The sequence below is a fragment of the Pieris rapae genome, chromosome Z (genome assembly GCF_905147795.1).
Source record: "Pieris rapae chromosome Z, ilPieRapa1.1, whole genome shotgun sequence".
In the NCBI taxonomy this organism is placed as follows: Eukaryota; Metazoa; Arthropoda; class Insecta; order Lepidoptera; family Pieridae; genus Pieris; species Pieris rapae.
The window spans coordinates 3,689,967-3,713,774 of NC_059534.1; the positions used below are offsets into that span (position 1 = coordinate 3,689,967).

At 31.5% G+C, this 23,808-nt stretch overlaps 3 protein-coding genes across 4 annotated transcripts in view; 2 read left to right on the plus strand and 1 right to left on the minus strand.

The window, feature by feature from the left end:
• Nucleotides 1-4,840, plus strand: part of LOC111003346 (proton-coupled amino acid transporter-like protein CG1139) — a 47,277-nt gene extending 42,437 nt beyond the window's left edge. For both annotated transcript variants that reach the window (XM_022273788.2, XM_022273789.2), the window contains exons 5-8: nt 521-881; nt 1,236-1,417; nt 1,975-2,150; nt 2,358-4,840. In XM_022273788.2, the coding sequence (XP_022129480.1) occupies nt 521-881; nt 1,236-1,417; nt 1,975-2,150; nt 2,358-2,680 (1,042 nt within the window). In that variant the 3' untranslated portion in view covers nt 2,681-4,840. The remainder of the gene's footprint in view (nt 1-520; nt 882-1,235; nt 1,418-1,974; nt 2,151-2,357) is intronic.
• Nucleotides 4,841-5,427: 587 nt separating this feature from the next.
• Nucleotides 5,428-18,397, minus strand: LOC111003334 (E3 ubiquitin-protein ligase UHRF1). Its single transcript, XM_022273776.2, has 16 exons — nt 18,050-18,397; nt 17,539-17,701; nt 16,720-17,014; nt 15,702-15,842; nt 14,937-15,139; nt 14,613-14,713; nt 14,040-14,238; nt 12,733-12,821; nt 11,832-11,916; nt 10,968-11,094; nt 10,423-10,572; nt 9,621-9,759; nt 8,970-9,234; nt 8,051-8,217; nt 6,825-6,923; nt 5,428-6,479 (listed from the first exon to the last, which is right to left on the minus strand). The coding sequence occupies exons 1-16, from the start codon at nt 18,197-18,199 to the stop codon at nt 6,330-6,332; spliced, it is 2,523 nt and encodes an 840-aa protein (XP_022129468.2). The 5' UTR covers nt 18,200-18,397; the 3' UTR covers nt 5,428-6,329.
• A 1,544-nt stretch (nt 18,398-19,941) lies between these two features.
• Nucleotides 19,942-23,315, plus strand: LOC111003390 (palmitoyltransferase ZDHHC16). Its single transcript, XM_022273854.2, has 5 exons — nt 19,942-20,109; nt 21,052-21,199; nt 21,279-21,470; nt 22,152-22,407; nt 22,731-23,315. The coding sequence occupies exons 1-5, from the start codon at nt 20,057-20,059 to the stop codon at nt 23,225-23,227; spliced, it is 1,146 nt and encodes a 381-aa protein (XP_022129546.1). The 5' UTR covers nt 19,942-20,056; the 3' UTR covers nt 23,228-23,315.
• The last annotated feature ends 493 nt before the right edge of the window (nt 23,316-23,808 follow it).

A 23,808-nucleotide genomic window follows, 5' to 3' on the forward strand; every position in this document is an offset into this window, starting at 1 on the left:
TGAGTCATCAATTAAACAATATACATACACAAGTGGATATAGCTTACTGTTATGAAAGTAAATATATGCTTAAAAAATAAATCCTAACATTGCATTACGTTAACAATGTATAAATTTACAATGACCTAGGCAGTTATATTATTTTCCTGTGTGTGTGACATTTATTATTTAAAATTATTACACGACACATTTTTAAAGAATGAATTGGCAAATACGTTAATTGTAACCGCAATATTATTAATAATACTTCTTTGTAATCGAGGGATATACCCAACATTGGTACTAATTTCTACGTCGCAGGAAAATCATTTGAAATAATTAACCACCTTAAGAACTTTTTTACTTTTTACGAAGGAACTTTTTTACACTTATCTGAAATCGTAATATATCTAGAAATCACCTGCATTTTGTACAGGAGTTGCACCGTTCTCTACATGAACAATTTTTAATGTACCAAGTAGACAATTTAAGTAGTAAGTAATATAATATTTCAAAAAGACTATTCTTTATTATTTTACAGTCACGTGGTGAACGTTTTCCTGCTCATCTATCAGATTGGAACCTGTTGTGTCTACGTGGTATTCGTCTCGGAGAACATTCAGTATGTGTTGACACAGTACTTTGAATTAAATGTTACCGTCGTAGAGGTGATGCTGTGGATCCTCCTTCCATTGGTTCTCATCAACTGGGTGCGGGATCTTAAGTACTTGGCACCGTTCTCTGGGTTCGCGAACGTGGTCACCATCGTCGGCTTCGCAATTATCCTCTACTACTTATTCAGGGAAGCTCCAACATTGGAAGGGAAGGCTCCTGCGGGAAAACTCGCGAATTTCCCGCTTTTCTTTGGAACTGTTCTCTTCGCTTTAGAGGCAATTGGCGTGGTGAGTTAATGATCTTAAAACCATTCAGTTCGATATTTAAATAAACGCCTATTTAACTGAATGTTTATCTCCAAGAATTACCACTTTTTGCTTGCTGTTTCTTTATTATTTAACAAATATATGTAAATGCGAATTTAATTGCGACAATTTGTGTGTTAAATACATTTACAAAGTTAAACACGTTATGTGTTTATATAATTTCAATGTCATGTTTATCAAGTGTCTTTACATGACAAGCCTACTGAAATAACGCAATTACCACCATACACTATAAACGCAATTTATGGTGTAATTAGCTCCCTTATTTGCCTAAAAACTGTGACTGTTTTTCACATAAGAATGGTATCTATACAGATTCTTCCACTGGAAAATGAAATGAAGACCCCAAAAGACTTCGTGGGTTCCTTTGGAGTGTTAAATCGGGCGATGATAACCATTATCGTCTTGTACGTGGGGATGGGGCTTTTCGGTTACCTAAAGTATGGTGATGCCGCAGCTGGCAGTATCACACTTAACTTACCCTCCGATACTGAATTGTAAGTAAAAATCTGTAATAAATGATTCATGGTGAAATAGGTTTAAAGAAATTGGGTCATATAAGTACTTCTAATATCTTCTGATAGAGACAAATCACAATACTAAAATCCGGCACAAAGACATAATTCGTAAAAGAAAAATTTTTGGAAATCGCATTTAATGATTTTGATTTGAGGAGTGGTATATACGTATATAAAGCGTACGAATATTTAACAAATTTTATTGCTAAGTTATAATTGCAGTATTTGAATATATGGGAATCTATTACAAACAAGACATACAAACCATCTACATTTTGTGTAATATATTGAATCGAATTGTTATATAGAAATCTAAAAAAAGGTGCAAATATATTTACCGACGGTAATTTTTCTTTCTCTCTCAGCGCTCACCACTACAGAATTTTATTTTGTGCCCATAAAAATTAAAATCATACTTTACAAAAATTTTCTTAAGAGAGTGGGAGAAATATACTATTAAGAAAAGGTTTTCCCTCCAGACAAGATATTAATTTGCACACTACGCTTAGTATAGCTATATAATCATATATTTTCAGACTCGCGAGTATTGTCCAAGGACTTCTCGCTTTCGCCATCTTCATTACCCACGGTCTTGCCTGTTACGTAGCTATTGATATCGTGTGGAACGAATACATTGGTACCAGGCTACACAACAGCTCCCATCGTATTATCTGGGAGTACGTCGTCCGGACCTGCATTGTTCTTATTACATGTAAGTGAAAATAGCATCGCTTCCTCTATCCTAGATATAATGAACCCGGCTGTGAACTGATACCGGAAGATCCTTGAAGAAGACTTGAATATCCACAAAACAAAACACGACGTGCTTAAGGGCATTTTTGTTTCTAATAAAAATGACCAATAGTAAAGACAATTTACTAATTTTTACATGTCTCACTAAACCATATTTTCCTTCTAGTTGGTATTGCGGCAGCTGTGCCAGAATTGGATCTGTTCATATCCCTCTTCGGTGCTCTATGCCTGTCTGCTCTCGGCTTAGCCTTCCCCGCCATCATTCAAAGCTGCACTTATTGGTACTACGTTTCGGACTCGGAAAGAATTCGTATGATCGTCAAGAACGTCATTGTTGTACTCTTTGGCGCGTTGGGACTTGTAGTAGGCACTTGGACTTCCTTGGATGGTATAATTAGAAAGTTCTCCGCCCACCACGTATTAAACGCCACCGCAGCAATTACTGAAGCAACTATACTCAATGACACTTTAGGTGTTATGGTGCCATAGATTCGTATTATCTCATCAGTATGAACCATCCATGGCATCCAAGTGCAATTCGTTCGTACGTGTACGTAACCTAGCGTATTGAAAAATGTTCTTAAACATTATTTAAGGCTCTAATTTTCGTTGTAAGATTTTTAACGGTTTCTCATTGTTTGGTCATTATGATCAGTTAGCTATTGTTGAACAAATATGAATAAAGTATTATTTCTGCATATATATAAATTTGCCATAAATAAATTTTTTTTTTTATATACGAGTTGTGTTATGTAACATATGATAAAGTTTATTTTAATGAACAGTAGTCATTTGTTACTTGTTTTTTAAGAGTAAATTTTTATATAAATATATCAAACTTAATTAGAGGCTCCTTACTTCTAAAGTCAAAATACAACCACAACGTACAGTACAGTACTGAGTACAGCTTATTTATATCTAGAGATTTAAGGTCAGACCGCTCTATTGCGGCAATACAGCAGAGGGCCGCGGCACACCGCGACATTTACCTCCTGAAGAAATTGTGCCGCGGCTCTGCGACATAGCGACTTGCTGGGCAGTCAATTTACATGAATGTAGTTTCGCCTTTTATAACTTGATTTTGGAATATCATGCAAACCCTTTAAAAAAATCCAGTTTTCTGTCTCTCGAATAAATAAAAGAAAAACGCTATTTTTTTTTATTATTATGAGCTCTTCACTTACTTTTTAGTCCAACTTATTAGTCAGACGCTCTGCGCCTCTTTGCTGTAGTGTCCCTATAGTGCGATTTGACCTTTATTCGAACGACCTTATTTTAATCAAGATTCAAGCAAAAACATGTCAACGCATAAGTTGTATTGTGTACTTATTAGAACTTTTTTCTTTTTCCTTCACGCAACTGTAAGAAACTAAGTACAATATTTAATTAATAATAGAATGCACTTTACCAACTTAGATTTAAGGATCCGACTTAGCTACGATGTTCCATACCTATATAAATAAATTTTTATTACAAAGTAAGTTTAATATTTAGCATAAGCCTATTAAAACGTTTGCAAACAGGGCGTTTTGACAGACTGTATGGTCGCAACGATATTAGAAACAGATATTTCAAATGTTTATATTTGGATAGAAATATATAAGTTTATATTATAGATTGTCTTAATGGCAAGATAGCTATTTTGCAGCCGACGCAAGGTCGCTAAACATCCAGTTAAAAGGTAAAGATATAAAGATGAGACAAAAAAAATCACCAAATTATATAAAATAATATTGATAGTATTAAAAAAACGATTTTATGCATGTGACTTGTACTTTACCTGGCAACTGAGATTATAATGGTACAACATAGGTTGTTTAGTTTTAAGCATTATTTTATCCTATGTCAGTGAGATTTGTGGTGTGGCATTTTGTTTAGTATAAGTCTCCTTGCGACTAGTAGGTATCGGATCAAAATCCGTTATATATTTTTCGTTATACATATATTAGGTACCTTACCAAAATTGTTACCGTCTCATGGCCGGATAGCAGTGTTGTATAACTATATGGTATCCAGAACGACCTCATTTCCCGCCCTTTTCCTTCGCTGGATGAGATCCTTCAGTTGGCATTAACTTTATATACATATATTTGAAGCTCCAATGCCTTAAAATCCAAATGGCCTTCGAAGGGATTACGATAAACTTTGCATGTACCAGCCAAGTCCCGGAAGGTTAATATAGTAAAATCTTTAGGCTTCTAATTTAAAATTATACCGTTCTGAATAATGGTCCCTTTTTAAACGTATCAATCAAGTCCCTCAAATTTGTTTTTACCTTTTAATTAGTTAGATGCGACATAACAGGATAATTTAATTCCAGGCGTACTAATCCCAGCCAGCTTGCAGAAGACTTGTTTAAGACCTAGATGTTTAAAAGACGTTCCGACAGTTATGTTGGTGACCAAACCCTATAATTATTGCCATTTTGCCTGTTAGGATATAAGATTGATTGCATTTCTAATGTAGTCTAGGGATATTTGCTTGCTAAGTAGAATTCAATACATTTATTTTATCCGGTCATGTCGGATATATCTGTGATGATGATAATTATATGAGTAGAATATATACGTTGTAGTTATGATGTGTGTTACACGTCGGTGATTATGTGCTCAGAAGATATGATAAAGAATAAAAGTTTATGAAAACAAACTTTGCATTATTTTTTCATGACATTCCTTGAAACATACACAATGTGTTTATTCATTTATAAAAAAATATTCCACGAGGCACCACTGACTAATAAGCCCTGGAGGCTGTAGGAAAAACACCGTGAGTATAATTTGCGCATCTAAAATGCTTGTAGCATCTTCGGAGCAGTTACCAGTTGAGTTGTTCCAGCATCCGGGGATTTCCAAATACAAGTTAAGTTTTCTTTATAAATATTATGTAACAAAGTTATCAGACACTTCAATTTTATAAAGTAACACATATTTATTCATAGACTCTTAATCGTTACTAGTGAGACAGGAGACTGTATTTAACTATATCGCATAATTCATAATTTGTTATAAAAAGGTTTTATTTATATTATAATTTTATTAAAAGTTTTTGCTTGATATGTTTTCTATTGCATCGCTTAATAACTTAATACTGAGTTACTGTTATAATTCAAAATAGGGGAATATAAATATTAACGTGGTAATTAAGTAAAGGCCAGCGGTAAATCAGCAAGAGGAGGAAAAGGGAGTGCCATGGATATATAACATGGTGAAGTAAATAAAAACAACACTTTTATTATCAAATTAAACTATAATTGTGAAGTATTGTAAGAATTGTGAACACATAATCAAAACAAAATCTTACATAATCATCATCAAATACGGAATGAATATCACAATAAATCATTGTTCAATCAATCAATTTTTGATTTGAACGTTTTAATCAAAGATACATCGTTCTAAACATATAACAGAAAACCAGTTACTCCCGGCGTCTTATTCACAAAAAAATTTTGAATAACAGAAATAAAATAAAGCACATCACAAAAATACATTTGAATAATATTTCATAGTATTTTGTGCTTTCCGAATCACTAATTAAATTGAAAAAGAAAAAGGAAATGTGTTCTTGTTTTGTGCCTTTGTATGAGTTGACAAAACATTGTAACAAGGTGAGGTCGTTTATTTCCATAAAGTATTTATGGCAACCAAAGCCATACTATTTCAGTCGAGGCACACCGATTTTTATCGGAAATGGTTCAAAAGGGTTAAATTTTAAGTTACTAAAAACTTTCACAATTAAATGTCAACTCACACTAAAGAATCGTCAAAATTATATAAAATTACAGCTAAACAAAGTATGTGCTTAAAGGTCTACTTAAAATATAGCACAGATCGTAGAGGTAGTTCATACGCCTTCACTTAATACTTAACACTTGTAATACCATCAAAAATTATAAAACTAAAAAAACATCGTTAAAAAAATAACACACAGTGAAACCTCTATACAATACTTATACAAACAGAAATATCAATCAACAATAATATCGTAAATATCGTAATAAAGCCACGGAGGCTATCTGATGCAAAACGCGTACTTAAGCAGATAGTAAATTTAATGTCAAACATAAAAAAAAATATTGAAAATGTTAAATAATAAAAAATAATAGCATAGAGATTCCACTGCAAGAAAAATTAAACTATTTCTTACCAGCATCGTAGCCGGCAAGAATGGTTCGAAGCGCTGTTTTAAGATTTTCGTTTGGACTTAGTTCCATTTTGGACAAGTTCTGCCTACAGCATGGACACTGCTGACAATCCGTTGATTTAAAAGCCAGCTTTAAACAAGCCTAAAATAGTAAAACAATATATATTTTATTTGACTCATTTCGAGACGAAATTTATACATCAAAAATTTATTTAAAAAAAAATTGTCAAATATATTAGTATGTAATATGACAAAAAGCTATTTGAGCTTCCAAATAAAAATATCGTTCATAGTAAGCGTATGTTTTCCTATAATTTTTAAAGTTACATTACAATTTAGAAAATAGTAAGTTTTATCAATAGTAGTATATAAGTAGTAATAGAGTAGTTTTTTAAGATATCGAATCTAGATAGTTAGAAAGTTAATCAGATATTTATCAGTTATTAATTTAAATTGCTTTTATTATATAATGCAGATATAAACTTACCATACAAAAGTTGTGTAGACATGGTGTTGTAACAGGGGAAACAGTCACGTCTTGACAAATGATGCACAAAAATACTTGAGTTACGTGTTCTATAAACTCCTGTAAGAGATATTTTTTTTAATTTTCTGGTGTCAACCACTTTCCCTATCACCTGATTTGGTTATTAAAAATAATATAATCAAAGATAAAAAAAATTTAGAGCAAACGAGCAGGAGGCTTATCTGATGTTAAGTGATACCGCCGCCCATGGACACTCTCGATGCTAGTGGGCTCGCGAGTGCGTTGCTAGCCTTTTAAGAATTTGTAAAGAATTTATTAATTTATAGGTAACATTGTGTTCACTTATGACCCGTTCTCAATGAAAGTCGTATAAAGGATGAGAACTGGGTCTATTTATGCATTTACACTTCGTTAACTCAAACATCCACATAAAAAAAGATTGTGTGTACTTATGTACACGCGTTAGAAGTTATACTTCTTTGGCGTATGGAAAAAAAAATAACTAAAATGCAGTAGTGATTAACGATAAATATTAAATTAATCAAAAAGATTTTATTTAAATAAATAAATGTAAGTAAATAGTAAATACTATCACCGTTACATATAAAATTGATTTAAAAACACCAAAACAATATTTATTTATTCATACTGTTTAATTGTACTGTTACGAAACATGTGTTCTAAACATAAATCTACTAATATAATAGCATATACAACTTGAACATAGTTATCGATATCACGATAAATAAAAATTAAATACCTACTGAGGTACAAGAAGTGCATATATCATTTAAAACAAAACATAATACATCAACTACATGTAACACTAGAAGATTAATATACAAAATCATATTTATGATTCTTAAATAAATTTAATGACCCAGCTTGTCTGATGTCAAGAGGTAAGGAGTTCCAAAGCAGAATACTTTGTCAGTGAACTGTTCCAGCAGTTATGTAATTAAGTTTTATGAGTAGGATTTTTAAGGATCAGATTTTAATTAAATAAAAAAAAATTAATAAGAAAACAGACGTTTCACTGTTAAATAGGCGATTTTAATAAAAAACAATTTAATGTAATTAATAATTATCATACGGATTTTACGACATTTTTTTAATTTATTTTCTTTATAAGTTTTCTTAGAAAATGCGAATTTTCTTATCTATTTAATAAATTCGGCTTCATATCAGTTAAAAACCACCTAAATGTAGGGTAAATAAAACCCTACCTTCTTTCCCTGTTCCTTGTATATGTCAACACATTCGCTCCACAATTTGGTATTCAAAGAATCAGATTTAATGACAGCCAATTCCTCAGAAGTTAGTCCGGTTGCATTTTCTTTGGTTTTGGAACTAGCTTTCTTGAATATGTCTGGTATTTTGGGACTCGATGGCACTGAAACAACAAATCTATTCATTATAAAAAAGCGATAATATTGATTTAAAAATATTTTTAATTTCTTTTAATTTCATTATTAACAACAACTTATAGTTACATTTTAAATTTTACTGAAGTAATGACAAAGCCTTTAGATTTACCATTAAGTCTTGTTGGAAGGCTGTATAATTAAACAATGTGGCATTGGTGTTCGTTTACAGGTCTGAGCAAATAGAAATAACTAGAAAAAACCGGTTCTCTGATAGGAAGGCTAAATCGTAGGATTATAAAGGTTCATTTTCGATGACAGGGGGCTGTTCAAACACCGCCAACACAGAAAGTTATGGCTACCCGATTTTTCGAAAATGCCCTATTTCTTCCCCGGGAATCAAAGTTTCATGATCTCATGATTTACAAAACTAACGACTCAAACGAAACTTTTGGGTTGTCTGTCTTCTATATTGACTTGCCAAAACAATTGCTATCTGGAATGACTAAAATGGCAAACCAAAGATATGTATTTCAAAATAACTTTTTTTATTAATAAAAACTTGCCTTGAAACACTGATACAGAAGGGATCATACAAATATTAAACAATAACAAAAAAATAAAATTACCAAAATCTAATTAATTAATTAATTTCGTATTTTCTTTGGTTAACCAACAGGGGCCGCTTAGTTAAAATTGTATTCATATCTATTTAATTTAATTTGTGTAAATAGGATGTGGAAAACAAAAGGCTTATTATTATTATTTATGTGTAACATACCGGAAGCACTTATGTCGCCATCTTTTGACTTTGAGTCAGAGGACCTCGTCTTTTTCATTTCCCATTCCTCTTCTTTAAGGCAATTATTTTCTTTTAATGTTCTTTTTGTTTTAACATTTTCTTTAACTTTACGTTTTTTAGTCGGTCGAGGAGAGTCAGAATCTGACGAGTCATTTTCTTTGGTTCTTTTCTTGGGTTTTGACTTTTTGGATTTTTCCTTTAGTAACTTTTTTTCGGCTTCTGCTTCGAGATAACCATCTGGATACTGTAAAAGTTAAAGACAATTTAAAATTTCTGTCACTAAGCATAAAACAGCATGTAAAACAATTTCATTATCTGCTAAGTATAAGCTAGTATGTTTCCAGCAAGACAATTTAAAATTATTTGGACACAAATTTTAATTACGTTTTTCTTAATATTGGTTTAGTACAAAAAAAATAACAAGACTTCCAATTTAAATTAACAACAAAACCACGCCCATCTAATTTTAACATAATGGTATGGTCAAAATTTACATTAATATCCGGGCAACATTTTTTAACAATTATTTATAGGAGGCAAACGAGTATCTTTATAATATATATAAGTAAATTTTTTTAAATTTGTTACACTTTTTTTTAGTGCCTTCGCGCCTAATTTTGAAATACTTACGATAATTGGATATTGATTTGCGCCAGATTCCCAAGGGGCGGGATTAGGGTCGTCTCTACGAAGCAAATATTTCCACACCTGATACCCTGAAAGTCCTTTTTCCGGGTAATATTTGACAACCTTGTAAATTCCGTCATAACTGAAAAATTGTATATGAAAATATATATTATTATATGTATTGTATTTATATTAATTTTATTGAAAACCTATGGTGGCACGCGCTAATAGCTTTAACACACTGGAACTTTAATCTTTTAACATCTGTGTCTCAGTTTGTGTGTCTGATTTTCTAATAGCTTATCTATTAGCGATCATCCTTTTGGGCAGTCGTCGACCTTTTTGGTGTCTATATCCTGCCGGTATCGTCACGATATTTTACTTTAACGTACAAGTGAGTGTTAAATGCTTGAATAAACTGCATACCCGGGGATCAAACCCACAACCTCCTACTAGAGAGAGTCGCACGCTAGCCTTAGATCTACTGATAGACTCAATGCTCTCAAAATCATCAAAGACATTCAATACCAGATAGCTCGCGAGTGCGTTGCCGGCCTTTTAATTATTGGTACGCTTTTTTTCTTGAAGGACCCTAAGTCGAATAATTGGTTCGGAAATACTTCAGTGCAACCGTGTACTCTGCAATCGCGTCGCTTTCAATAGTTACACTTTTTTTTTTATATAGAACAGGGGGCAAACGGGCAGGAGGCTCACCTGATGTTAAGTGATACCGCCGCCCATGGACACCCTCAATACCAGAGGGCTCGCGAGTGCGTTGCCGGCCTTTAAAACAACATAGTTTTACCGTATGCCTTCCTTTGGCGCATATTTGGGAAAATGTTTCATCATCTTGTAAGACCTGACCACACGGACAGGCTTGCCTTGTTTCCAGTTTTCACCCGCGTCACCTCCACTTTCGCTTATCACTTTCACTGCACAGTTGCGTGCTAGCGCCCTATACATAATAATATATGTAAATAAATAAATCATTATATAGCCAGTAAAAAAAAATAGAGATCAAATAAACAATATTTAAATGTAAAATATAAAATTTAATTCTTCAAATATATAATAATTTTATAAATGTAATTTTGATTGGGTTAGACTCGAAAGCTTTTAAAAGAGCAAAACTTATTATTAGTACTCGGCTTTCTTAGTTTTACAAGTGTGCATAGCAATAACAATTCAACATTTCGCTCATATTCTTTTCTTGTAAGCAAATGATCAGAGAGTAAAAATAATTCTCTATTATTTAAACCATGCCGATAATCCAGGAACCGTTTAACTTTAAAATTATTCATATTATAAATATTAAAAAAAAATCACTTTATTTAATCAAATAAAACTCACTTATTCTCCCTGGTAAGTGTTTGATCACACGACTGTTCTGCAGTGCGTTTATTGCCTGACAAATCTCTACCACCGCTGCCAGTGTATGTAAATTCATAGCCATTGTCATAATCATCCTCATATCCACCTATAATTTGTACATACATTATTATGAGCCTAGAGGTTTTTTAGTCTTCAAAAATTACAATCGAATTGAGATTCATATTTGTATAAATAAATTATGTTGTAAAATAAACATTGTTAAAAACAATTTTATACACTTTTTATTGAAACATTTCAATATTAAAATGGCTGCATAATGTGTGCCAAATCATTTTTTTATAAAAAAATGGTTTTTAGTATACAAATTTAGCAACCAAATTTAATTTCATTCACACACATTCAAAAGATGCAATAGTTTGCTATTTCACATAGCCCTACTTCCAATATCAAGATATTTTATTTTGATAGTATATACTGAAATATATTTAATATTAACTGCGCCCGCAAGCTTCGTTTCGTCTTAATATGACTTTTAGGATTTAACTTGGCATTTTAGTAGCTACACAATAAACATAACAATAATATTTTTTTTATTCCTAAAAGCTTGTCAACGCCCGGCACACTGATACATTAAAAGGCACTTATAGGCAAACCAAACAATTACTATCAGCAACTATATATATAGACCAGCCATTTATCAGAATGCTCATCGCGACGTCGGTGATATTTGACCAAAACTCGTTTTCCTCATGGGCCTGTGAGTGACCATACATTTTAAATGTTTACAAAAATATTTTTAATTATTAATCTTGCATTTAATAAATATACTGTTAGTATGTTAGTATGACAATGACTAAGAGCTAGCAAAATTAAAAATATTACCTCCGAGAACAATACTGTATGCACCTTCAACATCGCGACCATGGATACCTGACACTGGTGGTCGATGTACCCCAGATTCTGAAAGCTACAAAACAAGTTCTTAACCGACTACAAAAAAGGGAGGATCATATATGTGTATGCTACATTTCGAAAGTGTATGTCTAGTAATTATAATTGTTTTTATTCATCCACACTTTATTGCACTAAAGATTAACAAAATATAAAAAGCGCCTAAGCGGATTTGCAGGCAACCCTAATAGAAATATAAATGTAATGACAGAAATAGGGCACTTATGATACAGGTGTGAAGGCATATGGTTGAATGAGGGGTATATAGCAATCATCATAAATTCGCTTTATTAGTTTTCGGGATACAAATTAATTAATTAAGTTTATTAATTAGGTTTGCAATCTGATACTTGGATTATTCGTTTTTTTTAATCATACTTAAACCTACAAAATAATAATATAGCAGTATTGGCCTAGTGGCTCCAGCGTGCGACTCTCATACCTGAGGTCGTAGGTTCGATCCCTGGCTGTGCACCAATGGACTTTCTTTCTATGTGCGCATTTAACATTTGCTCGAACGGTGAAGGAAAACATCGTGAGGAAACCGACATGTCTTAGACTCAAAAAGTCGTCGACGTGAGTCAGGCACTGGAGGCTGATCACCTACTTGCCTATTAGATTTAAAAATTGATCATGAAACAGATTCAAAAAGCTGAGGCCAAGACCTAAAGCGGTTGTAGTGCCACTGATTTATTTTCTGTAAACGTACAAAATATAGAAACTAAAGCGTAGCCAGTAGCAAGTTTTATCTTTCATTACACTAAATAAAAATCTGGAATAGTGAACCGACTGTATAGTGCTTTTTATTATTATATTTAAATCATGAACAGACCTGAATTCTAAATCTCCAACACATTCCGACTTCGATACCAGGAATCGGACCAAAATGATTAGCAGGCATAGCACAGGTTCTTGTTTTTCCTGAAAAATAATTATTAATAAAATTAACGATACGAAAATTTGGCTAAATGTTTGGTTCAATCACGATAGAGCAACAAAATTAGTAAAATTTTACACATATAATTATTAAATTTTAATTTTGTTCAAATTAGTTCCTGCGAGACGCCTAGTGTGACTGAAACTGTATTTGATTTTAAATTCGCCGTTGTCATTATTTGAATTAGCAGCAGTCGCAAGCGAGCTCTAGTTAATAATTTATAAACACATGCTATGAAAATCCATATAAAATATCGAGATAATTAAATTATACTGAGCTCCGGCTTGATTTCACCAGTAAAATAGTAAATTACAATTATTATTATGAATAGAATAAAATTTGCTAAAACATGCCAGTTTAAAAATAAACGTAGATAAAGTGTCTGTGCAATATATCCCTAGTCCATTTTCAATAGTAAAGTCCACGCAAAGCAAAAAATAATATGTGTGGTCATACATCAGACAATGGCTCAGTAAGACATATTTATATATCGAGTGTTTCATATTTTAATAGTGCCTTCAAGTTTATAATACATATTCTGACCTATAGTCACAGATTCATTATATACATATGATATTTCAAAGTTTCGCAGATAGGAAATAGAAATGCAGTCGCAATTGTACAACTTATTTAAACTCAATTAGAATCAATTCAGGAAGTACCACGCTGGACTGGAAAAATAAAATAAATAAACATTCTATTACAAAGATAGATTTCCGTAGATATATTAAAAAAAAAAGGTTAGGCATTTATGGAATTCGCCTTAATCGCACTAATCATGTTCGCGAGCGAATCCGCTGCAACAGCTGATGTTGGATAGAAATAAATACTGAAGATTGATTAGAAAACCAGCTATTGATATCGATTCTATTAAGAATGTGTAATTTTTTTTTATATCAAAAACTATGTTGATAAAAACTATATCTTTCTTTAGTTTATTGATTGCTGGAATTAGAAATTACTTCTTAACAGTTCTACCGTTTTTATTATTAGTTAACAAGGGACAAACAAAAGCCTCAACCCGATATTAAAACGTTATAGGCTGACAAGTGCGTTGCTGCGTTGATTCCGATGTATATAAAATACAAGCAAAAGTTAGACGGTCCATTGTTTGTGTGTAATGTATGTTTGTGATTTCTTTACACCTATTTATAGTTTATTTAATCGCCGCAAGCAGTGTTGTTAAATCCTAAATAGCTTACCAGCGCATGCCATGCCTCTGCCCCAATCTCTGTTACTTTTGGTATTCTTTTTGACTTGCTTTGCGGCACCTGGTGCAACCACTTCGTTCGTATCCCTCTTACAAGAAGGGCAATACCAGTCTTCTTCGGGCAATTCCTTAAGAGGTGGATCCAAGCACTTCATATGGTAACCATAGTTACACTCGTCGCAGAGAATAATCTAGAAAATCATACACGAAGGAATTGTAAATAATCTTTATTGAGTTTATTGTAAAAATATTTAAAAAAATCAGGTTATATAAATTTTGTGTTTATAAAATTGTCTATTAATAAGTTGATTAAAAATACACTATTTTGGGTAAAAATGTTTGGTATTTTGACAAGTTTGACATTTTTTATTGTGACTATTACTTGAAAACAATTTTTTTATTTTTTTCGACTGATGATTAAGATGTTAAGTGATCCCGCCCATGGTCACACTGATAGATGTTTGCAAGTGTGCATGCCTTTTAAGACTGCCTGTGTTAAGCAAGGATAAAGCCAAGATCTATATAGGATTAAAACACTACTGGAAAAGAATATCCGATATAATACCTCATCAGGTGATTCCTTTCCACAGCAGATGTAACAGCCACATTCCTTGCAATTGACATCCTCATCATCACGACACGCTGTGCACCTTAATGGTTTCGATCCTAAGTACATACATCAATTATTACAAAAAGAGAAAACTTCAATTTGACCATCACTTTTTGAAGTCGGTTAATATAACTTTAAAACCTTATAAATAACAAAATATGTAAAATAACTGTTTATTAATATTTATCGAATGTCTTTTCATTTAATAAAAGTTGTCAAAATTATTGATCTAATATCGAAAATTGGTATAAACAGATTTTTCATGCAAATGTTACTAACTTGGCTCAGGAGGGTTTGAAATCAACTTTCTGTACTCCTCAGATCGTTTTGCTAGCGGAACTATCTCTTCTATTGCAAATATTTTATCATGAACAGGGACTTTAGTGTCATTTTGAGGTATCGCATCTTGACCAAGATATAGTGTTCCTACTAGTTCATAACCTCTTCTAACTTTCTGTACTTCCACCACTTTAAAATCATACCTGAAAAGTATTTATAAAATATTATAAGCTGATGACATACAAATAATTTCCTCCTAAAATCCTCCTCCATCCAATCTCATATATAAAAGATAATTTACATTTATCAAACTAACTACTACATTAACCCTCCAGAAAACTAGATAGCCAGATTCAAAAAATACTTAATTGATTTTGATTATAAATGAAATAATCGACAAGATGGAATAGTTTCCAAAAAAATTGCAGAACTAATATTATGTAAATCAATCAAAAGAAGTAAATCAAATCAAACAATCACAATCATATAACTTTTTACATAATAGTCAAATAAAAACATAATCTAAAAGGCTGGTAACAAAGCTACAAATGTAATATTTATATATTTAACTATTTTGATATAATACTAAGAATAGATTCATAGACAATGAAATAGGCCAGCAATGCTCCTGCGAGTCTTCTGGCAATGTGAGTGTCCATAGGTACAGGGCAGTGTCACTGAACAACAGTTGATTAAAAAAAAGTATTTATTATGTATAAAAAACAAAGAAAGACAATTATAAAAGTAGGAAAAAATTTTTTTTACCAAAAGCCCTTTTCTGATGATTTGTTAATGTTGTGGTTAATCATTACCATGCATCCAGGTTTCACATCTTTGATATCAATAGTATTTCTTGCTCGTGGCCTAATTTCTTTTAACTTATAAAACTGATCTGAATCATCCTCACTAAAATATTTTTTAAACATATTAGGAGAATTATCACTATACATAGTATAAAACAAAGTCGCTTTCTCTGTCCCTATGTCCCTTTGTATGCTTAAATCTTTGAAACTACGCAACGGATTTTGATGCGGTTTTTTTTAACAGATATAGTGATTCAAGAGGAAGGTTTATATGTATTATAACATCCATTAAACAGTGGAAAAGTACTGTTATTTTTGAGGTTTCTAATGTGATGTCGTAAATAATTCCATTTTTTCCGCTTACATTGCAAGCACAGGCTGAACCCTACGAGTTTTATCAAAATAATGTACTAAGTATTGTACACATTGAAAAAGTCTACAGAAAAGACCAAAAACTGATGGTATATGTCTATCTCTTATGGATAACCCACAATAACTTTTTTTTGTCATTTACTTTTTACGACAAATAATGGCTAATTTTCGAAGCGATTTTAATCAATACAGCATTAATCCTTAACCAATTAAATACCTTGAATACATTGTTCATTTAATATAGATCTATACAGCCCATTACAGCTTATTTAGCAGCGATCAAACGCGTATATTATCGGAGCTTTCCAGCGACGGAAATAACAATACATAATAAAAACCTGCTTTTCATCAGCATTTCACCCGTACGAAGCTGGGGCGGGTCACTAATAAATGTTATAGTATATGTGTATTCTATATAGATATTCCCATCTCTCTTGAGGGTAAAATTCAGTACTGATGTCAAAATTCATCAGTTTTTGACACATGGAAATCATACATAGTACTAAGTGTTTCTGTTATCAGCACAGCATTGAACAACAAATGGATAACTTTTTGCATATGGTCATACATATTAAATACTGGAACTTAACACTAACAACAATACTTACAACTCCTCAAAATGTACTTTAAATAGTAAATGCTCTTCTTGCTTGCTAATATTAGTTTTAAACTCTGTATCTTTCATCTGTTTGGCAAAAAAAAATTCAATTCCTTTCTTTTTACAACTGTTTTCTGGAGGCTGATTTTCAACATCATTTTTATCATATTCACATGTATCTTTGGGAATGTCTGAAACATTAGGGTCTAGCACTATTCTTAAAATTTTTGCCTCAAACCATGAACCCTCATCATTGGTTCGTACATCAACTAAATCACCAACTTCATACAATGTACTGGTAACATCTGTGAAAGAACATAAAAATATAAGGTTAAATGTTGATTATTTATGATGTGGGTTTGAAGAATGAAGGTAAAAAATCATCCTAATCTAGGTATTATTGATAAAAAAGATATCAGTAAAACTACAATCACATATAAAAGGTCCCTGTCAAGTTGAAGTTGAATGAACAAGATGCATGTCTACATACAAAGATAGAACAAAGAGAATACCAGATGAAATATACTTAAAATATAAGTAAATATATACATATAATATATATATATAAAGTAATATAGTTTCATAAATAAATAATTTAAGTAGGAGTAAGTAGTAGAATTATGTAAAGGAAGGAAAATCAATAAAAAATGAACGTCTACACACACTTCACATCTTTTGGTCTTTTGTAAACCAGCATAAACATACAATATAACTTTTGTCGAAGATATGTAGGTTTTTTTTTTCTTATCTGTTTAACATTAAATCACAAGCTCTATATGGCTTATATTACAGATATAATGTTTTACCTTGCATGATACAGTAGACTTACCTTGGTATTCAACTTTCTTTTCTTCAGACTCTTTAGGTACAGTAAATTCGAGTTCCTCTTTTGTTTCTTCTTTTTGTATATTTTCTTCTGGACATTTCACCATCAATTGGACAACATCATTAAGTTTGATATTATAGTCATGGAATGTGTATCCATTATCAAGCTAAAAGTATTTAATAATATAAGCAGTGTTTGGGCCAAGATCGATAAAAAAATATCAGCTCTGTCAATTGTTAAGCTATATCATAACAGGAACATGGTCAATTTCATGTCACTTATATATCCTACATATTTTTTATTAAAATAACAAAACCTGTGTAACATAGTTGGCCATAACCATCAAATTTTCAATTAATTACAGTTCCGTGGCCATGGTATCTTTGTGGTTATGATATTAGCTCTAGATTCCTTTCATGATAATTGAACAATTTAAAGAATGAAGACTGGTAGCCTTAGAGTGTACTCCTAGTATAGAATGTTTAAAGTTTCAATAAGTTGTTAAAATACTTACCACTTTCCCTCCATAGAATAAACGTTGAGATTTAGGTTCAACGCCAAACTTTTCTTTTATGATACGTCGAAATTGCTCTATCTTCGTTAGTTTAGATTCTACAACAACAATTGTGTCAGGTTTTCCAAAAAATCTTACTCTCACATGCATTTTATTAAGTAATTGTGATTTGTGACTTGTGCCCGTTTTTGAGTTTATGGACTCTATGGCCTGGTATGATGGTATCTAGGTATACCATAGGCCATAATTTCTAACAGATTAACTCTGAAAAAGTCTTGAGAATATAATTCCGCCAATTCAAATATGAGTCTCAATGCATTATCTACTTAGCGTTAGCAACAGTTCAAATGGCTGATTATAATGTCAAAATTGCATGCATAGATCTAGATATCGTTTGTATATTTTTTAAGAGTTACAAATTGCTGTAAAGGTTTTTTCATGGATACAACAAGAAATAATTATTAAGGGGCTGAATTAATAATAAAAGCTTGAATTAAACATGTTAGTGAAATAGCAAAGTAAATTATACTACATATGTGAATTGCGTAGAACGAAACATAATTCTAAAAATTGCCTTGACAATTGACATTTACATTTTCCATATTTAAAATATAAATACTGATTAGTGATTACTGATTTAGGGATGGCGATTCTTTACGAAAAAGATCGATTTTTAAATCGATTCGAATCGTAGTCTAATGAATCGATTCACGAAAAAATCGAGGCCTACAAAATCGATTCTTAAAAAATCGATCTTTTTTTCAAGTTTGCGTTTACAATGTAAATTTGTATCAATTTTACTAAAAACAAGATTAATATTGCAATTAACGATATCTTATCAATAAAATCAGGGAATTCAAAAATAACAATTATTTTTATTACCGTATCAAACTATAAGATCAACTATAAAAAAAAAAATAAGTATTTATATACTGAATGTTTTTATTGATTGCAAAAAAGTAAAAAATAAGGTAAGAGTTAAAAGTTTAAATATTAAGCATTGGGAATTATAACTGGTAAATAAATGTGAATCGATTAATTAAGATACGAATTGCTTTAAAAATTCATATTTTTCGGAAAGAATCGCCATCCCTAGCCTGGCGATTACTTAATTAAAATAAAATTAGAGTAAAAGCGATAGTTTATTTTTAAAATGATAATGGGAGCTTTACTATTTTTTCTGTAAACAAGATGAATAATTTGATGCTTTGACGTTAAATAGATAATTGGACATAAAGTAATCGTGAATGAAGTATGAACACTTCCATCAATAAGAATTCCACATATTACTTATTAGTTATTTCAATGCTGATTATTCCTGTGTAAAAGTAAATTTAAATGATAATCACAACTAACAGAACAAACTGAAAATAATAGCGTCAAAGTAAAAAATAAGAAGCGCTTTACTTATTTACTTACCTACTCTCAATTAGTTATTATTTCGCAACAAACACTACATGAAAATCTGATGAAAATCAATAATGAAAATACTCATATTACGCTAATAACAGTATTCATTAAACGACAACAACAAATGAATAATGCAATATCAATCGTCACAGATTATAAATACATAAAGTCAAAGACTACAAACGTAACTTTTTTATTAAAGAGAGGCGAGTAAAGGATACTAAACATACAGCCATCTCGCGAGTTTATGAGTAGTTAACTCTTTAACCGGCAGCACTCTTATAATTCAGGCACATTCAACTAAATGCAAATAATTGTATGGTTTATACCAAAACAGAAAAAATCGAATGTCGATTTTCAAGGGTGATATATCGATTCAGTGAATCGACACAGTACTTCATATCGATTTAAAAAATCGATATTTTCTGCTCGAAAAATCGATTCTTCGATTAATCGATCTCAGATCGCCATCCCTATACTGATTGTAAAAACGTTTTCAGTCTAACGCACAAACCGTGCAGGCCATGAAGGAGGGAAACAACGTTTTCATTTAAATGTTTTATTACAAATTCATTACTATACAGAAAACATAGCACAATGGTGACAATACGCTGTCGGTTTCAGTGGAAGGAATTATGGACACTAGCATGGTAAGTTCGTATAGTTTATTGGCATGTCTCGCGGCATTCCTTGCTAATACTAGTTTTATAATTTAAGTTTTCTTGGTTAGTGTAGAGAATATGGTATACTCTATAAACTATTTTAAACCCTTTATCAAAAAAAATAAAGTTCCAATAAAAGTTGTGTGGTAGGACCCAGCTTTTCATTTAAATTTATTTGAACATCTAAAGAAAATCTTGTTAAGAATATTGGCCTAAAACAAAACAATTTACAGTAGGTTGTACAGTTACAACTTACAAATTGTTTAATTTATGTTGGTAGATTAAAGAGAGAGAGAGTGAAGGTTAATGTAATGGGTATAAAGGGATGATTACTAAAATAGTACTCTTATTTGCGTGATTCTGAACTTTGTTAGATTTTCTCCTGGACTTGTAGGCTATTCTGTAGTTGCATTGTTTCATTATTAAGTTCTAAATGAACTTAAAAAAGAAACAATATATTAGATATTTAAGTTACTGAGCAGATATGTGTCTATTCATTCTACTATTAGGTCCTTACATATGAAATTGAAGTTTTGTTGTTCTGGCCACCTTGCTGTCAAAATTCTGTTCTTTAGTTAGAAATTTCAATTTTATACATTTAATTATGTGTGTATTTGTTTTTTTTTTTCAAAAACCATGATCAATTTTTTACTTTCTGTCACTCACACTAAAATATACTACTCTGACTGGGCAGTCGAAAGAGCCTTCAAAATTTTATGAAATGGATCAATGAACTATAAGAGGGCAAGAGTGCACAGATAGCAATGGCAAAAAATCTCCTTTTTGTTCCTCCCACACAAAACATTTCATATAATATATAAAACCTAATATTTTAATTATTATTCTTAGTGCATTTACTAGCACAATGAAACTAAACATAAAATATTCACCACATAGTTTGATTTTTATGATAACTTTTTTAATTTCCAGGGAATATATAAAATGGAAGACTGTACAAATCATTTTAACTTTTCAGTCTCTTTCTTACAATGATCATATAAGTTTTAACTATGCAATTGATTGCTTGTTAGAACCAATATTCTGGTTTGTCGATAATTTTGCTGGATATTTAGGAAGGGTAATAATACATTTTTTATGCTTTGATCGGAAGGTTTGGTTGGAAATGGAGAATTTTTGACAGATTGTTTAAATTTCAGGTATTTGTATTTTGTGTGACAATTCTCACAGCAGCAGTTGTTGGTGTAGCATATTGGATTGGCTTACCATACTGGTGGCACAGGAACCCATACTTTACAGTATTTCTAGTCATTTTTGGTAATTGGCTGTTATTGAATATTGTCTTTCACTATTATATGGGTGTGAGTACACCACCAGGCTACCCTCCTCATGTAAGTTGTTTTAAATGAGTCACTAAATCTTATCTAATTGTGATGATTTTCCGATGTAATAATTTGTTTATATTTTTAGCATTCACTGTATTCAAGGCATCAAGCAGTGCATGTGCACAATAGACTTCATTAAAAAAATCTTTGAAATTCTTAACTTCTAAACAGCATCTTGACCTACAATTCCCTGTTCTTACTTAACTAGAATGATTTAATTTTTATTTGTGAAATGATTTGAAGGCAGGAAGCCTCCAGACCTCTAAATCCAGCCCAATTTTTAAAAATGATGAAAGAGTACTTTTTTAACACTGTAAAATACTGCCAATAACAGAAAAAGTAAAAAAAATTCTTCTAGTGAAGCACTTTTTTCGAGATAACATAAAAAAACATGTGGAGCACGACATACAGACTCAAGCGGTAACGCAAGTGCGGCTCTGTACATCGAGAGCACACAACGTATATGGCCTAACACTAACCAACATAAATTCTAAATTAAATAACTACTTTTACATGCATTTGTCGCGCTCCCAAACAAGACTGCTAAGGTTACATTAATACAAACCACAGCGGTTTTCTAATATACTATATTATTTTGTAAAATAAAGAGGAAAAAAACCATATATATTTTTCTAACATTTGTAATTCACATCTTACAACTAATGAGGTTATATAATTTACTTTCAGGGTGCTATATTAATTGAAGCTGCAAGTATATGTAAGAAATGTATATCACCAAAACCACCACGGACACATCACTGCTCAGTTTGTGATAGATGCATACTTGCCATGGATCACCACTGCCCATGGCTTAATAACTGTGTGGGATATTATAATGCTAGATATTTTTACCTGTATATGGTATATATGGTTGCTGGAATTTGTTTTCTAATTATATTTGGAATAGACATTGGCTATCAAGTACTTTGGGTATATGATGGAGGTGAGTTATATGAAAAAATTTATTAATATAGTACATTGATAAAACATCACCAAATAAAGTTTGTCTTACTGTTATTCTCTTATGATTGTTTATTAATCACTCGGTCTATACAAAGTATTACTAATAAATAAATAATAATAAAAAAAAAAAGAAACAGAACTAACTCAATTGCTAGACTTGTGAGATCAATTATGTGTTTGTGAATGTTCAAAGTACTTGCATTTCCTCACAGAATAAAATTCTGTAAGGAAATGTAAGTTTGTTGTTATCAATGAGGCCCATGTATCTTCTATCAGTCTAATTTGTTTTAACTTTAATTCCAGACTCTACACCGATTAAAGATGAGCCAGATTTATTTGGTCATCCGTTAAAATTGAATAAAAGCGGTGTTCTCGTCCCTGTTAAAGATATTCCTGAATATGATTCCATGAACTTTCCTCGTGAACACATTCTACCAACACCTGAGATAACACAGTTAGATCTCATATCAGCTGATCCATGGAAGAGGAAAGCTATAATATTTATGGCTATCACCTGTCTTTCTGTTCTTTTGGCACTCGGAAGTCTGGTTACCATGCATGGTAAGCACATAAGTAGAGGTGAAACTAGTGTGGAATCACATATAAATGCAGCTATGGAGAAAAAATCCACTTCATTTAGAAATCCATATAACTTTGGTAGACGAAAAAACTGGAGGATATTTCTCGGCTTAACACAAGGTAGGACGTTTTTACATGTATTATTCCCATCAAGGCACGCGCCCACAGGCAATGGCCGTACATGGCATATGATAAATAATGAAATGGAAGACTGGCCATAATAGCATTTTGTATTTATGTACTATACTCTAACTTAAATTTAAGATTAAGTTACTTAAAATATCAACCTTTGTCGTCAAGGCTATAATTTAATTAGTTTTAATAAACTTAGGATTAATTCTTATTAATCGTGTATTGATCAAATATTAAAAAAATGTGTGTTGCATGTCTCCCAATATGTGTTTCTGATGTAAAATTCAATTTTTTTGTAAATAAATTGTCTCAGACAATATTGACAAAAATAATCAATAGTCTAATGAGATATTGTATCTATATATATAGTATATAATATAGATATAGTATCAATGAAAGGCTTGACATTCCATAACTTATGTTCCAAGGAAAGGTTAAAGGATTTATGGGTTTAGTATATTTGATATAACTCATACTTTAGTTCAATTTTATATAAACTATTTTTAATTTTTTTCTTGAAGCGGTAGGCTACTTTCATGACATTCACCACAAAGTCAATGATGCTCATCGGTTATGGGTACTTTAACTTTTACCTTCTTGGCGCAGTACGAATCCTTTCCTTCGGCGCCTCGTCTTGGAAGGGATTCGTACTAAGCTAGGGAAATTACTG

Bases quoted from the DNA above. Each gene is read 5' to 3' on its own strand.
- LOC111003390 (XM_022273854.2), top strand. From the start codon at position 20,057: ATGGTGACAATACGCTGTCGGTTTCAGTGGAAGGAATTATGGACACTA. The intron at 21,200-21,278 runs GTAATAATACAT...TTTAAATTTCAG, and splicing joins TTGCTGGATATTTAGGAAGG to GTATTTGTATTTTGTGTGAC. The intron at 21,471-22,151 runs GTAAGTTGTTTT...ATTTACTTTCAG, and splicing joins CACCAGGCTACCCTCCTCAT to GGTGCTATATTAATTGAAGC.
- LOC111003334 (XM_022273776.2), bottom strand. From the start codon at position 18,199: ATGCATGTGAGAGTAAGATTTTTTGGAAAACCTGACACAATTGTTGTT. The intron at 17,702-18,049 runs GTAAGTATTTTA...AAATACTTTTAG, and splicing joins TATTCTATGGAGGGAAAGTG to CTTGATAATGGATACACATT. The intron at 12,822-14,039 runs GTAAGCTATTTA...ATTATTTTTCAG, and splicing joins CAGAGGCATGGCATGCGCTG to GAAAAACAAGAACCTGTGCT.